This window comes from Protobothrops mucrosquamatus, unplaced genomic scaffold (genome assembly GCF_001527695.2).
Source record: "Protobothrops mucrosquamatus isolate PMUCROS unplaced genomic scaffold, P.Mucros_1.0 scaffold194, whole genome shotgun sequence".
In the NCBI taxonomy this organism is placed as follows: domain Eukaryota; kingdom Metazoa; phylum Chordata; class Lepidosauria; order Squamata; family Viperidae; genus Protobothrops; species Protobothrops mucrosquamatus.
Genome location: NW_015386550.1, coordinates 202,947 through 221,051, shown reverse-complemented (window position 1 = coordinate 221,051; position 18,105 = coordinate 202,947). Strand labels below are relative to the sequence as shown.

Here is an 18,105-nt window from a genome sequence, read left to right as displayed (position 1 = left end):
CCAAATAAAATTATGTCGAACCACAATATCGTTTAATTAATGATTATTTCACTCATAACTATCAATTCTTTCCCTCATCAAAATCAAAGCTTAATTTATTTTTACCAGGGATTTAACTTCTGGTGGAATTTGGAGAAATTCAAATTCTTTAATCTTCCCAGGATCAACATCCTCCTCAAGCTCCCAAGTGCTTTCTTCATAGGGTAAGGAGCACCACTTCACCAGGTAGTGAGTCACCTCCTACAATCCAGGAACAAAAGGAGATGCAGGGGGGGCTCAAAACAAAAGTGACAAAGAACAAATAATGGAACTCTTTGAGGAAACATAATCTGGAAAAAATATCAAGATCTTTGTCTGAAACACATGATGTATGCAGGGGTGTAACCATGATTGATGTGATCATGGATACAACTTTAGAGCCAGCTATCACATGCTTCCAAAAAAAAGGAAAACCTTTATATAAAACAAGCCTCTATCTTTCCAAAGTCACTTTCGATTGTGAGATAGGCAGCATATGATTTAATAAATAAATCTTTCTACACAAAAAGTGGAAGAAAATTACATCAACTTTTTAATGTGAACATTTTAAAAAAGGTAAAATCATAAAATATTTAGTCATCGTTTGTTAATCAATAACCTATGTTTTATCTCCAGTTATTTTTTCTTAATAAAATAATTGATTTGGCATGAAAGGCAGAGACCAGAAATATGAATTTTGAAATATATGGATGTTCCACAGAGAGGGATTATTTAATATCAATATTCTCACTTATCTCTAATTTTTCTGACGATAAACACTGTACAGTTACACAAGTACATGGAAGGAGGAGAAATACATTCAAAATTAAAAATTTTCTCACCATGTAAAAATTATCTCCATATCTCATTTCTAACTTTTGTGTTACCAGTAGAAGAGTATTTTCTTATAGCTATACAAAGGTTCATGATCACATAATTCCAAATATGGAGTGAAACTGTATAATGCTTTATCATTTATACCTAGTTAAATTGTAAGAATTAAAATATCCTTGGGGACTGGAGGCTAAATCATATAAGGAACGGCTGCTGGAATTGGGTATGTCTAGTTTAATGAAGAGAAGGACGAGGGGGGACAGTGTTCCAATATCTCAGGGGCTGCCACAAAGAAGAGGGAGTCAAGCTATTTTCCAAAGCGCCTGAAGGAAGGACAAGAAGCAATGGGTGGAAACTAATCAAGGAGAGAAGCAACCTAGAACTAAGGAGAAACTTCCTGACAGTTAGAACAATTAACCAGTGGAACAACCTGCCTCCAGAAGCGGTGAATGCTCCAACACTGGAAGTTTTTAAGAAGAGACTGGACAGCCATTTGTCCAAAATAGTATAGGGTTTCCTGCCTGAGCAAGGGGTTGGACTAGATGACCTCCAAGGTCCTTTCCAATTTTACTACTACTACTACTACTACTACTACTACTACTACTACTACTACTACTACTACTACTACTACTATTATTATTATTATGGTATTTGTTAAAAAGTCTCCTTCTACCCTCTGATTTTTAAAAAAAGATGGAATTATATAGACTTTTGTTGATTCTATTATTTTTTTTAGGTTCAGGAATATTGCAAGTTGTTTTATTGCTATACATTGTTTTATTGCTATACATTGCCTATATTGACTCTTACTTTTCATACCAGGAGGCTTCTCTAATGCTAAAGCTACCAAAACTGAGTTGCAAAAATGCCAGTGGTCACTAAGTGGCAACAAAAAGATACACAAATGTATAAGCTACCATCTAACAGTCATCCGGATTTTTGCAGTCCAGATGTGGTATGCCTACCCAACATAACTAAATCTGGGGTTTACTGCATGCAAAATGTATGACAAGATAGTGTCAACACCTAATAAATTTGACAACTGCAACTATTTAAAACGTGGTGAGCATTTTATAGACTTGAGGGGAGTTGGAGCTTTCCTATTTACAAAGTTGGTACTACCATGCTCCATTCTCAGTCAGATGGGGCTTGCAGCCTGGAAGTTGCCAGGGACTATATCCAAGGTTGCTACATTGTATACCACAACTCTGAGGCATGAGAAACGAAAAGAATCTGAGTTTGTTAAAGCCAGGTAAGGAATTTACCCCTCAAGCTTGGAGTGGGCTCTGCTTGAACTCTGTCACTTTTCCATGAAGCAGAACACCTACACCATATATTGTGTTGAACTCACCAACTCTAAACCAAAGCTACAGGGCACTATATCCCTTCCATGATACCTGTGCAGTTCAGAGGAAAAATCTCTTTCTAGACTATATTTGAGTATGGTTAAAAAAAAAAGGAGGCAATTTAGATACACACATGACTGCAAACATCTCAAGACATTTATCTTGTCCAGCCTGTATTTTAGCCTTAAGCGTAGATCTTGAGAAAAAATGTTTCCTACAGAAACTCTGTCCTGGACTCACAAAATGATTACATTTCAATCTCTTATTTCCAGCACTCACTATTTCCAATGAGTCAGCAGGACAAACTGCATGGATGTTCACAATTACTTAGCTGAAAAACTCTTGGCAATTAAAAGACAGATGGGGGGAGGGAATTGTATCACTGTGTTTTGCTAAGAAGCTCCCTCTGCTTCCCAGACTGAGGTCAGCCATGAAAATCAAGAGAGTGGCGATTGTGAATTGTAAATAACAATCATGGTAAGAACAACATCTACCTCCCCAGTTTCGGAGTCCTTTGTGTGAGCCACTTCTAGGATTCTATCAACTTCCACATAGTCTGGATTGAATAGGTCTTCATCAGGCTGGCAAAATAAGAACCAAACAGCAGACATGCATTAAGTCATGTTAAGCCTAGCCAGGGAAAAAATCAGTTTCTCAAGTTATTAATTCATGTCAGATGGTGAAACAAGAAAATCATATAGGCTGACAGAAGTAAGTGTTTGGGCCTCCTGAACTAGCAAGAAGGAAGCCATTTCTACCGTCAAGTTTTTTTATTTTTTAATAGAGTTGAAGGCAAAACAGCTCTTTAGCAGGTTCTTCCCTGGAGTTGTAGAAATACAAGCTTTGTCAGGCATTTTCCCTTACATTCCTCAGTTGCAATCTTTAAAATATAAGACCAAAATACATATGTGAACATCAAAAAATATTAGAAAAACAATTCCACCCAAACTTCCTTATCTTACTTGTGAAACTATGAATTCTACTTATATCGAGATTAAAGATGTAAAGGTTCAGAGCAGAAACTCAATTCTCCCAAATGCTCCACTACTTCCCACCAAAAATAAGAAAAGCTAAATATAAGAAAAAAAAATAGCAGTGGGATGATGGTTACATAACATGAAAGGACATTCTTTGGAGTCTGGAGCTGTGTTGGGATCTCTGAACTCTCTTTTCTTCAGAGAGTTTGCAACTTATTTCCACTTATAACCTTTTCCCAAACAGTTCCCCATATCCTGCAATTAGAAAAATGCTTTATTTTGGAGAATGAAACTACAATTTCCTACAGGTAGTGGTTGAGTTATGATGGCAGTTGGGACCAGGATTGCTGTCATTAAGTGATGTGGTTGTAAAGCACTACATCATGTAACTGGATAGCATGGCAATGGCAATCCTGGCAGTCCTGGAGTCCCAGGTCAGAAACACAGGGGTGCCACAGAAAGATGGGGGAGGTCAGGGAAGGTTAGGGAGGCCCAATGCATGTGATTTGGAAGAAGCCAAGGAGGGCCTGGGAGAGCTGGTGGAGGTTGTGAGCAGGCAAGGAGGTGCTATGGGCTAGAACAACTTACCAGAGCAATTTGAGACCTTTGTTGCAGCTTCCACATTGACTTTGCTTATGGGAAGCTGGGAAGAAAAGTCACAAATGGCAACCACTTGGTCACAGCTACCTGGATCATCATAACCATGAGCTGAGCAATCAAGCTCCTTGGATGTGAACACGTGATGGGATGCTACAATTGCTACAACTTTGGGAACCAGTAGTATGTCCATTCTTTCAGTGACACCATAACTTTGAATGGTTGCTGAATAAATGGACATAAGCCAAGGGCTACCTGTATGGAAAGAGTGAGTTTTATGCCAACAGTTATTTCTTTTGCAAGATGCTGGTTGGAAGCAATTACCAAACAAAAACAGCAACCGTAAATCAACTAATATTCTCACTGAATATTTTGTGAGAAATATAAATCTCTATTATGATAAGCTTGAAATTATCATACTGAATGAACAGGACATCTATTATTTATCCCTGCTCAAGAGAAAATCAATCTCCTGTATTCCAATTCCATAATATATCCACAATAGCATCACATGTAACGACATGATAGTTAGAAAAAGAGCACTCTAAAAACAAGATTCTCAGGTATCTATTGACTGGCAACATGCCAACCTACAAAACTTTCTATTCCTGTTCTCCCCTATCAGGGATACAATGATTTTATACTTTTATCCATATGGGCCATCTTCATTAACATCTATTAATTTAAATTTACAGGTAGTCCTTGACTTACGACCTCAATTGAGACCAAAATTTCTGTTGTTAAGTAAAACATTTGTTAAATGAATTTTGCTTCATTTTATGACTTTTCGTGCCCCAGCTGTTAAGTGAATTATTGCAGTTGTTGAGTTAATAACACGGATGTTAAGTGAATCTGGTTTTCCTACTGATTTTACTTCTCAGAAAGTTGCAAAAGGTGATCACATGACCCTGGGACACTGCAACCGTCATAAATATGAGTCAATTGCCAAGTGTCTGAATTCTGATCTCGTGACCATGAGGATGCTGCAACGGTCATGTGAAAAATGGTCATAAGTCACTTTTTTCACTGCTGTTGTAACTTCGAACGGTCGCTAAATGAACTGTTGTAAGTTGAAGGCTACCTGTATTATATCCACCAAGTCCTATAGACTCAAATAGTTTATAAAATCCAAACAGAGTGAATACAGCTAGTCCTCAAGTTACAATGGCAATTAGGAACACGATTGCCATAGCCAAGTAATTTGGTTATAAAGTGCAACGTTACATGACTGCATTCCTTAGCAACAGCTCTTTAATCACAGTTTTGCTTTAGTTTACAGCAATGGCGCTGCTTATATGCATACACATTGCTAATTGCGTACACTGATAATATCACAAAAAAGAAATAGCCCCAGTTAAGAGAGTTTTAAAAATATTTTGAGAAAGAACATAAAATCAGCCAGGAAAATTCATTACTGACCTCAGTGAAAATATGCTTCATTTGGGCCTGTTTATTGCGAAAGCGTTTAATCTTCTGGGAGATCCGGGGATCTTTTTCTAACTCCTCCATGGTGGCCCATTTACAGTGCAAATAAGAACTATGAATTAATAAAGAGTATCAGGTAGATTATTAAGAAGGAACCAGGAAGACATGCATATAATTGGCATTTTAATACAAACTTGTTCAAATCTCACTTCCTTCAAGTATGTAATTGCATCACAGAATATATATCTTTCCAAAAGTGTAATTTACAGCTAATATCATGTTAAATGTTAAGAAAAATTTAACCAAATAAGCATATTCTGTCAGAAGTATGCATAAAAATGTAATGTATTAGATTACTAATGCTTCCCCAAAATATAAATCAAGAAAAAAAAAACAAAAATTCAAATATTAGGAAAAGCGTTGCAGAAATCAGCTAAAAGGAATTTAAAGTTGGAAAAAGATGAAATTGAGCAAAATCAAATTTGACAAATCAGTCAACTTCTAGTACGAAGAAATAGATGCTACTTTATATGTTTTGGACAACCAAAACAGAACAGTACGTAGCACATTGATAAGACAAACACATGCTATACGTACAAATTGCGGTACTTTACATAGAACTCTTCCTGTTCATAAGTTGCTCCTCCAGGATAAATCTGGAACAACAATTATTTGTTTGTTTGTTTGTTTGTTAATTATATAGATATATAATACCCATTAATGCTTAGCATCCATTATCTATTATTTATTTATCTATTTTTATTTATTTATCTATTTCTCAGTTTCTCTATTTATTTATTTATTTATTCATCCATCCATTCAATCAATCAATTTCTATAGCTGCCCATCTCAGTCAATGATTCTGGGCAGTTACAATTCAAAAAATATATTACAATTAAAAATACTGAAAACATTTTAAAATAATAAAAACAATATATATATCCATTCATTAGTATCCAGTATAGCCAAATATAAGATTATGGTATGATGTTCAAATACGATTGGAATAATATTAAAATCCATTTGGCAAGAAAAGCAGATGTCAATAGAGAAAGCAAATGATAATCCCATTCCTTACTGGTATTAAGCCATGTCATTCAAATCTCTTAGGAATTAAGAAATAGCAAAGCAATATATGAGATGTTTCTATAATTTCTTTTCTATATGCTTCCTATGCAGTGAGATGACTACATACCTTAGTTACAAAAAAAGCTGAACTGACCATGAGAAAAAGCTCTAAATCTATATTGAAATAATATTATTGGCCCATTCAAGATTATTATATAATGGGCAAACATCTGATCTTCTAGACCCTTTCATAAAGCAAAAGAGATTAAAATAAAAGACAGAAAAGTGTGGAAGCTATTTCATTGTGGCTTCATTAGTTACAAACTTAAGTGGGCATGTGGGAAAAGACAGCAGATCTCTCAAATGGCTTTTATCAGGTGCTGTTTGATTCTACCCAGACTTCAATCAAAATTGGTGATACATTCACACCCATGCACAGGCACCAACTTTATTACATCAAACTTATTTTCATCCGGTTTTCACTCTATTTACTAATATAATACAGCCAATTGATACAGAATTTCTCTTTCAAAAAACCCCACCCTTCTTTTATCCCAGAGCTTGCAGTCCTAAATATAAATAATTGCTTCATGAGCAAGTGATGTTAGGGAATAAATCATGGCAGCAGAGAATATGTTTCAGATCTGAATATCCACTTACATACTGGAATTGGCGAGGAGAGACAACTTTTGAGGCATAATTTTGCCATCAGTTGCATTCTGAATTTAAGCACCCACTTTAAGCAAATAGAGAACAATATCCCCGGCCTTGAGCTTCAAACTGAAGACTTGCCCCTGCTTCCAACAGGACTGCCAAACTCCAGAGTATCATTCACTGCTTGAAGAAGCTAAGCTCCAAACATAATAGCCCTACTATTCATTATCATATTACTGTAGGAAATCAATTATGATAAAGTAAATAATTTACAGCATCTTCTTATAATACCAATTTTTACAATGTGACACACTTGATGAGATTCTTCCTTCCAATACACTAATAGCTCATAAAGGAACTGAGGACGAGGCTCTCACCTCTTTCTGCACCATCCTGGAGGCAAGAATTTTCTCAATGATGTTGGCATCGTCCTCAGGAGGTTCCTATGGAGCCGTAGACATGAAGAAGGAAGTTTAGCTGCCCAGACGTGATCGTGGCATTTAGTGTTTTAAAGCAATGCACATTAAAAGTTGGAAGCTCAATGTTTCAAGACAGCTCCTGGAATTAATAGATTGGATACTCCTTGTCATGTGAAATCACACGATTGCCATTTGTAACCTCTTGATAGCTTCCCCACTGACTTTGATGGATGATTGTTAGGTTCAGTCATGTGACCACGGGATATTGTGACCATCATAATTGTGAGCTGGTTGCCAAGTGCCCAAATCATAATCACATCACCATCAGGATATTGTGATGGCCACATCTTTGAGGATCGACTGTAAGTCACCTTGTTTGGTACCATTGTTGACTTTAAACAGAGGCTGAAGTAACGGTCATTAATGGTAGACTATACTGACTACTTATATGCAATGTACAATTCTGTTCTAGTCTTGTGTATTTTAATGGTCTTATTATATATTCTCATATAAAAAGAAAGTGGCAGATAAAGGGGGTGAGACTGCCTGAAGATTACTAAAGGCAATCACTGAAAACAAGCTATCAGCTTAAGAACTGAATTTAGTTTACAGATGTATTTCTGTTACTTGCACAATTTCTCTGCATCTCTTCCAGCCCAACCCTCCTCACAGGATTATTATTGTGGGAAAAATAGGAGGACAGTGCATATGTTCACCTCGAGTTACCTAAAGTAATAAAGGCAGGATAAAAGTCTAATAAATGAATAAATAAGGTGTTGGGGGGGTCATTGAGTCAGTATTGAGTCATGGCGAGTGCTTGGACATGTTCCTGCAGTTTTATTGGCAACATTTTGAAATGGTTTGCCATTGCCTGCTTCCTAAGAGAAAGACTGATCCAAAGTTACCCAGTTTACTTTGTGCCTAAGTCTCCCAGTTCCCAGTGGGATGCCTTAACCACTACAACAAACTGACCGTTAAGAAATCTTTATGTTGTTTAATTATAATAGCTTATCACAATTAGCAATCTTTGCTTATAATTAAATATAAAGAACTATGAGGGTGAATGTTCGTTCTCCGAGCTTGTGGGTTGGTTTCCGAACATTTTGTTACCAGGCTAGGTAACATCTTCAGCAGCGTTTAGGGGATGTCTGAGTCAGTGCTCTTCTATTTATAAGGGCTTCAGGTGTGGGTGTGTCAAGTGAGAAGCTTGTGATGGATCTTGTGATGGGGAGGTTACTTCCGGTCAGGGTTGTTGGAGGGTGTGAATTATCAGTGGGTCAGATGTGAGTCATCAGTGAGAGGCTGGGGATGGGTCTTGTGATGGGGGATTACATAAAAAAAACTACTTTAGAAATGTTCTAAAATGGAAGAAATACTGAGAAATCAAAATCAGATTAGAATTTCATTTGGGAAATACTTATTTGGTAGTAAATTAAATAAGAATTGCTTCTGTGTATGTATACATTATTACATTCCAAATGACAGAAAATAATCAGATAAATGATTCATTTATTTAAGATAATTTAAAATTACATAAAGGTTAATGCTGCATTTTTCTGGTACATCACATGTGATATCCTCAATTGGGAATTTGTTACAAATGAATGCACCCTACAAGAATTCAGTTTAAATACCATTGATTTTACTCAAGATACATGTAATTCTTTTCAAATTGCTGCAAACATGAATTTGCATGTCTACTGTGCCATGAGTGCACAGGCAAATGGATTTTCTAGATGGAATTAAGTTTTGTTTCCTAGTTGTCCCAGCCATACCTCTGCTTGCCAAGCCAAGGTAGATGCAGAAAGTGCAGAAGCTCGGCCAGCACCCAGCACAGCTATTGTTTCCCCATCATCATCAACCACCTTGAAATCCAAATCTTCATTGTACTTCCTACGCTTCACCTGGCGTCCAGAACGGCGCTTCTGCATAGCAAACACAGACTCAAGCATGGTAGAAGAGATATATACAATACTGCTTAATTGAAATCCAGCACTTGTTCAGGTTATACAAAGAAACACACATTGCTTAGATTTGGCCAATATGTTGCCAGCTAGTGAAAAATTAGGGCACCAGGAGCCTGAACTAAAGAAAATACTGTAAGACAGACATATGATTTAGCTTCTCACTTCAAAAGTTTGAACATCCCACCCCAAGAATAAATATGATGCCAAACCAATGAAGCCATCCTGCTATGTACTACTATTTCATGCATGCTGAAAAGCCCCAAACAATATACCAACATAAGCCAAGCCATAGACAAGTTAAGACATAAGGCAGGAAATGAATACAAATTTCAGGACTAAAAAAATCACTGTGTGTGTTTCTCTCTTCCTACTTTGTTAGATCTTTTCTTTTTCATAATAAATTACATTTCTATTCCATCATCACCTGCTCCTAGAATACTTCGCCAACCCCCTAGGCCACAGGTCGGCAACCTGTGGCTCCGGAGCCGCATGCGGCTCTTTGAGCCTTCCCCTGTGGCTCCCAGCCTCCTCTACCATTTGCAGAGAGAGACAGAGAGAGGCACTTGCGCTTCCTTGATTCTGTCTGTCTGTCTGTCTGTCTGTCTGTCTGTCTGTCTGTCTGTCTGTCTGTCTGTCTGTCTGTCTGTCTGTCTGTCTCTCTCTCTCTCTCTCTCTCTCTCTCTCTCTGTAAAAGAGTGGACTCACGACGGTGTTCTCCGACAAGATGAAAAACTTTGGGGGTGGGGCTCCTCCCTTTGCTGCGTCTCTGCAGGAAGCAGGAAGGACAGGAGAGAGCTAGCTAGCCCAGCTATGCTGACTCAGGAATTCTGGGAGTTGAAGTCCATGAGTCATAAAAGAGCCGAGGTTGCCTACCCCTGAGCTTGTTGGAGAACAGCTAGAAGCCAGCTTGTCAGGTGAGCAGAAGATCGGAGAGAGGGAGAGAGGGGGGGAGAGAGGGGGGGAAGAGGACTGGCAGACCAAGGGCAGAAAGAGAGAGAGGGAGGGAGGGAGAGACAGAGAGAGAGACCCTTTTGACATCTAAAATGAATAATAAAGGTAAAAAAGGATATATGCAGTGTTATCTTCATTTTAGATATCAAAAGGGTTTTGCGGCTCCCAGTGTTTTGTTTTCGGTGGGAAACGGGTCCAAGTGGCTCTTTGAGTGTTTTGGGTTGCCTACCCCTGCCCTAGGCAGTTCTGGATAGCAAAGAAAGGTAGAAAAGTGCCAATCCTAAAAACTGCTTGCCAATTTATCTAAATTCTGAAAGAGAAGTTTGTTTTTGGCACTTTCTGTCTTTCCTGGAGTCATATTTGAGCCACTCACTGCTCCTGCATACTGCATATATTCTTTAAGTAAACACACTGCTCAATTCAGAAATCACTTTCAGATGGTTCTCTTTACATCAACTGATCTTTTAATATAGCAGTTTCAAAAAATTCCCCATGGAATGCCTCTCCTACCTAACTTCAGCTCTTTCTGATCAATACCAGTGAATCCAATAGTTCTCCCTTGTCTGTTTACTTCATGATTCAACCCTTGAGAAATCACAAATGAATATGTGAACTGAAATGCTCTGCATCTGAGTCAATGGCCTAAGTCAAATAAAATATTAAAATTATTAACTACTTTGGGCTAGGTTTATATGTGATGCTAAGCCAAAGCAACTTCAATGTATCTTAAAGTGATAGGTGAACTAAAGCAATGTGAAGGGATGTCTTTGTTATGCTTGATCTGTAAAGGCCCATTCACATGACTGCAAGTCAGGATAATACAGTGAGCATATGGTGAACACACTTTTATGAAAAGTGATTGTTTTGTGAATTTATGGAATGCTTGTGGCAACAGAGATCTGTTGATTGGAAACATGAAAATGTGCACACATTCAACTGAATGATGTGCTGCAAAGCTGAATAATGCAACAAGCTGAAAATTATTTATCAAGAATTAAGATAGTATAATAATAAATAATTTTAAATATACGGCGAGTAGAACATCAAGTTCAGTATCAAGACGAATTCTCCCTTTTATACCTTTCAATGTGCATTGTGGTATATCTCTTCCTTACTTCTGTCTTAACGTTTTGTTTATATCCCACCTTCTAAATTGTCGATCTCTCCTTTCTCTTGTACGGTTCTTTCAATACCAACTTAATAATTGATGAGATCCTCACCAACCTGTGGTAAAAATTTCAGGCAACTAAAGGCAATTAGAGCTGTGGTGGTGCAGTGGTTAGAATGCAGTATTACAGGCTGATTTGGCCGACTGACAGTAGTTCAATTCTCACTGGCTCAAGATTGACTCAGCCTTCCATTTTCTGAAGTTGGTAAAATGAGAACACAGATTGTTGGGGGCAATATGCTGACTCTGTAAATCACTTAGAGAGGGCTCTAAAGCACTGTGAAGCAGTACATAAGTCTAAGCACTATTGCTATTGCTAATGTGTAAATTAGTGTAGGAATGTGATGGAAGCGAGAATGGTCTGAAAAGTTGGAAAAATGCAGGGATATATAGTGTGTGATATATCCTAAAGGTGCTTTTTCAAGCAGCAACTGGACTTTCTTGTTTTTCTTTGAAGATGTTTCGCTTCTCATCCAAGAAGAGTCTTCAGTTCTGACTGAATGGTGGGAAATGGAAGGATTTATATTCCTTGTAGACAGCTGATCATTTGCATTCTTTTAGAGTCATTGAGGCCACTTGGGGGTTTGTCTGTGTCCTCACGGTCACCTGAGTGGCGCAAATGTGTGTGGAGCCTTCTTGGAACTGCTGAAAGGACTCTGTTATAGACTGGGGATAGACGATGTCATATCCCTCCCCATCTATTGAGAGAAGGCTGTTCAATTTTGACATAGAGACAAATCCTTCCATCCCCCTTCATCTAGTCAGAATTGAAGAAGCTTCTTGGATGAGAAGCAAAACATCTTCAAAGAAAAACAAAATTCAGTTGCCTCTTGAAAAAGCATCTTTGGGACAACCATGACCTGGATGACTGAGAATTTCCATAGACAGTGTGGTATAAATTAGTTCTCCCTTTTTTACAGCTTTAATTCTTTGGCTTAAAATTTCTTACCTTTTTTTTGTACCCTATTTAACATTGTATATTCCAACAGGTTATAGAATAATGGGCATGTATATATGTATGTATGTATAAGTCACAAACTTCTAGCTCTTTCCTTTCCTGGATGAAAAGGGAAATTATCTGAAAACTTCATCCTCCCAGTAGGATGAAACATTAAGAACAGGGGTTTATCCCTATGATACTTAGATTATTCATATTGTGAGCAGTGAGTTATTATAATTTTTAAAAGTATGCAGTTTTTCATTTCTAGGTTAGCAAAACTATTCTGCATAAGTATATCAATTATTTATATGAGGGAGGGAGGGAGGGAGGGAGGGAGGGAGNTATTATTATTTATTAAAATTTATATGCCGCTCATCTTGTAGTTCAAGTCATAGTTCTGCTTAAGAGGGAAAATATGGAAAGTTACACGTAACACCATATAGAGAAGGAATGAAGACAGAATTGCAAAACAAATATAGGGTGGAAGATTTAACAGCTAGAGAGGAAAGAGAACATGCCAAGAAAGTTATGGTTGAATTATGTTGATGAGATCCTCACCAACCTGTGGTAAAAATTTCAGGCAACTAAAGGCAATTAGAGCCGTGGTGGTGCAGTGGTTAGAATGCAATATTACAGGCTGATTTGGCGGACTGACAGTAGTTCAATTCTCACTGGCTCAAGATTGACTCAGCCTTCCATTTTCTGAAGTTGGTAAAATGAGAACACAGATTGTTGGGGGCAATATGCTGACTCTGTAAATCACTTAGAGAGGGCTCTAAAGCACTGTGAAGCAGTACATAAGTCTAAGTACTATTGCTATTGCTAATGTGTAAATTAGTGTAGGGATATGATGGAAGCGAGAATGGTCTGAAAAGTTGGAAAAATGCAGGGATATATAGTGTGTGGTATATCCTAAAGGCGCTTTTTCAAGCAGCAACTGGACTTTCTTGTTTTTCTTTGAAGATGTTTCACTTCTCATCCAAGAAAAGTCTTCAGTTCTGACTGAATGGTAGGGAATGGAAGGATTATATTCCTTGTAGACAGCTGATCATTTGCATTCTTTTAGAGTCATTGAGGCCACTTGGGGGTTTGTCTGTGTCCTCACGGTCACCGGAGTGGCGCAAATGTGTGTGGAGTCTTCTTGGAACTGCTGAAAGGATTCTGTTATAGACTGGGGATAGACGATGTCATATCCCTCCCTCTCTATTGAGAGAAGGCTGTTCAATTTTGACATAGAGACAAATCCTTCCATCCCCCTTCATCTAGTCAGAGTTGAAGAAGCTTCTTGGAGGAGAAGCAAAACATCTTCAAAGAAAAACAAAATTCAGTTGCCTCTTGAAAAAGCACCTTTGGGACAACCATGATCTGGATGACTGAGAATTTCCATAGACAGTGTGTGGTATAAATTAGTTCTCCCTTTTTTACAGCTTTAATTCTTTGGCTTAAAATTTCTTACCTTTTTCTTGTACCCTATGTAACATTGTATATTCCAACAGGTTATAGAATAATGGGCATGTATATATGTATGTATGTATGTATGTATGTATGTATGTATGTATGTATGTATGTATAAGTCACAAACTTCTAGCTTTTTCCTTTCCTAGATGAAAAGGGAAATTATCTGAAAACTTCATCCTCCCAGTAGGATGAAACACTAAGAACAGGAGTTTATCCCTATGATACTTAGATTATTCACATTGTGAACAGTGAGCTATTATAATTTTTAAAAGTATGCAGTTTTTCATTTCTAGGTTAGCAAAACCATTCTGCATAAGTATATCAATTATTTATAGGAGGGAGGGAGGGAGGGAGGGAGGGAGGGAGGGAGAGAGAGAGAGAGAGAGAGAGAGAGAGAGAGAGCCCACACACAATCTGATTTAAGTCAGTTTTTTACTCCTGCTGAGTGCCTGGACAAGTCTTTGCAGTTTTCTTGGCATCGTTGCCTTCTTCCTAGGACTGAGAGTGAGTGACTGGCCCAAGGTCAGCTAGCTTTGTGCCTAAGGTGTAGCAGAACTCTCAGTCTCCCCATGTCTAGCCTGATACTTTAACTACTGCACTAAACTGTGTCTAGAAAGAATCTAGTCCTTATTTGAATGACTACAATTTGATGACTTTCCATACTTTCAGTTCTGTGAACAAGCTAATATACAGGCGCATCTTTGTGGGACCCTAACAAGCAGAACCAAAGAATAATAGGAACTAGCGAAACATAAACTGGTTGTACTCATGAGAAAACTGTAGCAACACTAGATTGTTTCATGTCCATAAAGATTCAAGATTCAAGTATACCTGACTGTCAACTGATTCAACAGATTCATCAAGGTTTTGTCCAGACAATGAAAGCAGGCCTTGATCCAATTCTAAATTATCAAGTGACGTGTCATTTTTCCTTTTTCCTTTCTTCTTCTTTTCAACAGGAGTTGGTCCTTGCTCCATACTGCAGGTACAAATGAATAGCATTATAGTATCACAGCAAGTATCATTGAACTCAGTATCTGTCATTTACCCAAAAACTACCATGACAATCTTTTTGTTCTGGTTTTTCAGAAAGTATCATGCCTTTTGCAGTCAATAGCTAAATTCAAATACTATGGAGAAGCAATGTCTTTGTGAGGGTTCTTTTTCTATTGCACTCTTTTCCGCTTACACCAGTGTGTGACATATCGCGACTTTTTTTGCCATTGCTGGCAATGGGGTGAGCACAGTTCTGTTATGATGCATCCAGTCCGCGGGTTCAGCATTTTGACACCCCTGGCTTACCCAAACACCATTTTAAAGGCAGAGGGATTGTTCTCTCCAACCCTGAGCAATACATATTCAAATAAAGGCAATTTTAGTCTGAAAAAAAGTACTTAGAAGCACTTTGGGTTGCTCACATTGATTTCCAGCCAATATTCTTTTTGAGGAAATTATTTCACACAACTATTATTTCTGAGCCTCTGCAAACAGAACACATATAAAAATATGACATGTACAAGTTCACAACCAAAACTGATCAGTCTACAGAAATTGGTTTTTAATCTAAGCAAAATACAGGCCCTCTTAAAATATTGCATTTGTACGCAAGTTTCTTTACTTACATTGTCCCCTTCTTCCATTTAATTGGAAAATTTTCACTTATAAGTAACCAGGTAAACTAAAACTAATGGCCATGACTACCATATTATTAACGTAATCATGTAAAATATAATTGGGATTTTTCTTCTTCTTCTGATTTGCGAGGTTGGAAGGTCTGACAAGGGCTCCAGCACTCAAGGCCGCACAGGCAAGCATGGGAAATGCGTGGCTCTCAAATGTGGTGCCAAAGGTAAATCAGCAGTTGGTGACGGGGTAGAGAGGAAAGGCCCAAGCAGCTTTGGACCCCAAGGGGTGGAAAGAGGAGCAGGGGGTCTCTCAGTGGGTGGGGGGGAAGCCTTTGGTGGCTGAACACAGTGGTCTCATGCCTGCACTAGGCCCCCCATTGCCTTCCTCATCCTGAGACACCTTGTGTGCACTTAATGACCCGCACATTTGATTAGTGAATGCATGGGCGAAAGCAGGGAGTGATCGCATTCAAGTTACACCATTCACACCTATGAATTCTCGGGTTACGAATGTAATTGGCAGGGTCCATTACATTCGTAACTCGAGGACTACCTGTAATGTCATAGCTAAATTCATCTTTTACCCAAAATGAACTCTAGTCAATATTTTATTTAACTTCCTATAATCCTAACAAAAAGCAAATGTCACCCCTTTCTAGCACTGATGATGCTACCTAGTTGGGTAATGAAACATCTTCAAATAAACAACCAAGCTCAGAGAATACCAAGCACCCAACAAAAAGCTACTTGAGGTTAAGTAAACCATTTTGTGCAGTTTCAATTCTAAATAAAAATGTTTTGAATACTCTAAAAGATATATGCCATAATGTTACTTCTCAACTGATGTTTTTTCAACTGATAACTAGATCATGCTATTTAAGCAAAGGCCTACTTCACACATAATATTAAGCCATAATATAGTTGTTTGTTCTTTAGCTTAGCATCAAGTAGAAGCCTATCCATTATGGCCTAGCTGCAATATGTGTAACTAAATCACTATGGCTTATTAAGCAAACCATTTAAAAAATCCTAGCTAATGCATAAACCAAATTCATGGATATTTCACATATATAGTATCATACCATTTTACTTTCATATATGACCATTTCTAGAGGAATCTTTGCCTACATCCTCATATAATTATCTGATTAAGACCCATACTCCATACTAGCTCCTCCTTGAGTTTCTGAATGAAATGCAGAATACAAATATAGCAAGTAAGTATGAATAGAAAATAACTAAACTCAACAAATAACCAGAGGTGAAAATAAACATTTTCTTCTGAACTGGTGTTAGGGAAGATACTTTTAGTTTTTACCCAACTATTTGGGGGGAAAAACATCGGGACAGAAAAACTAGCCATGACCAAAATCATAAATTTCCTTAAATTCCATGCAGAAGTAAACTACTCAGTAAAGAACACATGCTGTAAAGTTAACTGTGCAATAGAAAATGGGATAATTTAAACAAACAAACAGGGTTTGGGAAAAGATGACTGGGAAATTATGAATATAATAGACAAGTGATTTAACTCACTTGGGAATTCTTCAAAGAGAATTAGGATTGAACAAGAGCTATGCTAATTGGATTACAAATTATCTGATGTTAACAGTGAGATTCCATTATCCATTGTCATAAATGGAAGTAAAAGTTAGTTATAATATTTCCCTCAAGATGTATAAAAATTCTAATTGGGGGGAGGCGTTTAACTATGGAGCATTTTTCTATTTTGTTTTTGAGAAATATGTCTAGCAGTTGTGCATATTGTAAAAAGGTAGCTAAATCAAATTGAAATGATCTGAATACTCCATACCCATAGCATATCACCTGTAAATTGTTATTTTTTTATCATTGTTGCTCTATTTCTTTGTTGTCATATTTGATGTTCTTTGGAAAAAACTGGGAATATTAGTTTTCACACACTCTGAATACAATGGATGATGGTCTGGGAAGAGGTTACTCACAAACTGCTGCCAACAGTCTACTATTTTGTAGCCACACTGAATGAACCCCTTGTTGTTTTTCTCAGAATGTCAGGCCCAGGGCTGTGGAACCTAAAAACTCATCAGTGGTATGAAAATTGGCTGGTTTGGTTAGAATTTACATGGATGTGGATTTAGCAAGTTAAAAAGGAATGCCTTGTAGTGGCTTCATATACAGTAGCAGCTCCGTATTAGCTGCTGTGAGAAGTCTGAGACAATACTGATTCTCTGAGGTATATATTTACACATTTACAAATAAGCTCTAAATATATGCAATCAATTTACAGATTGGAAGCATAATGTGTAATTGAAATCTTCAGAAAACGGAAATGCAAGGAATCCTCTCTAATTGTAAAAAGCTTCAATATTTTATATATGAAGATTTTCAGTCATGGTTGTCCCAAAGGTGCTTTTTCAAAAGGCAACTGGATTTTGTTTTTTGTTTTTTTGTTTCTTGCTTGAAGATGTTTCGCTTCTTATCCAAGAAGCTCCTTTAGTTTTTCAAGCAAAAAAAACAAAATCCAGTTGCTTTTTGAAAAAGTATCTTCAATATTTTATGTCACCATCCAAGACTATTTTTCGTTCCAGAGAACATTCACAGTGTTCAATGTGAATCTATACCAAGTGCCTCAACCATTAGGCATTTCATCCTTTCATCCTCTATGGTTTGAACAAT

The 18,105-nt window shown here is 37.5% G+C and overlaps 1 protein-coding gene across 1 annotated transcript in view; it reads right to left on the bottom strand.

The window, feature by feature from the left end:
• Positions 1-18,105, bottom strand: part of CHD6 (chromodomain helicase DNA binding protein 6) — a 134,609-nt gene that overhangs the window by 49,660 nt on the left and 66,844 nt on the right. The window contains exons 6-12 of the mRNA XM_029283703.1: positions 14,654-14,801; positions 9,114-9,263; positions 7,297-7,362; positions 5,795-5,853; positions 5,192-5,309; positions 2,693-2,779; positions 106-240 (exon numbers count right to left, since the gene is read on the bottom strand). Coding sequence (XP_029139536.1) covers positions 106-240; positions 2,693-2,779; positions 5,192-5,309; positions 5,795-5,853; positions 7,297-7,362; positions 9,114-9,263; positions 14,654-14,801 — 763 coding nt within the window. The remainder of the gene's footprint in view (positions 1-105; positions 241-2,692; positions 2,780-5,191; positions 5,310-5,794; positions 5,854-7,296; positions 7,363-9,113; positions 9,264-14,653; positions 14,802-18,105) is intronic.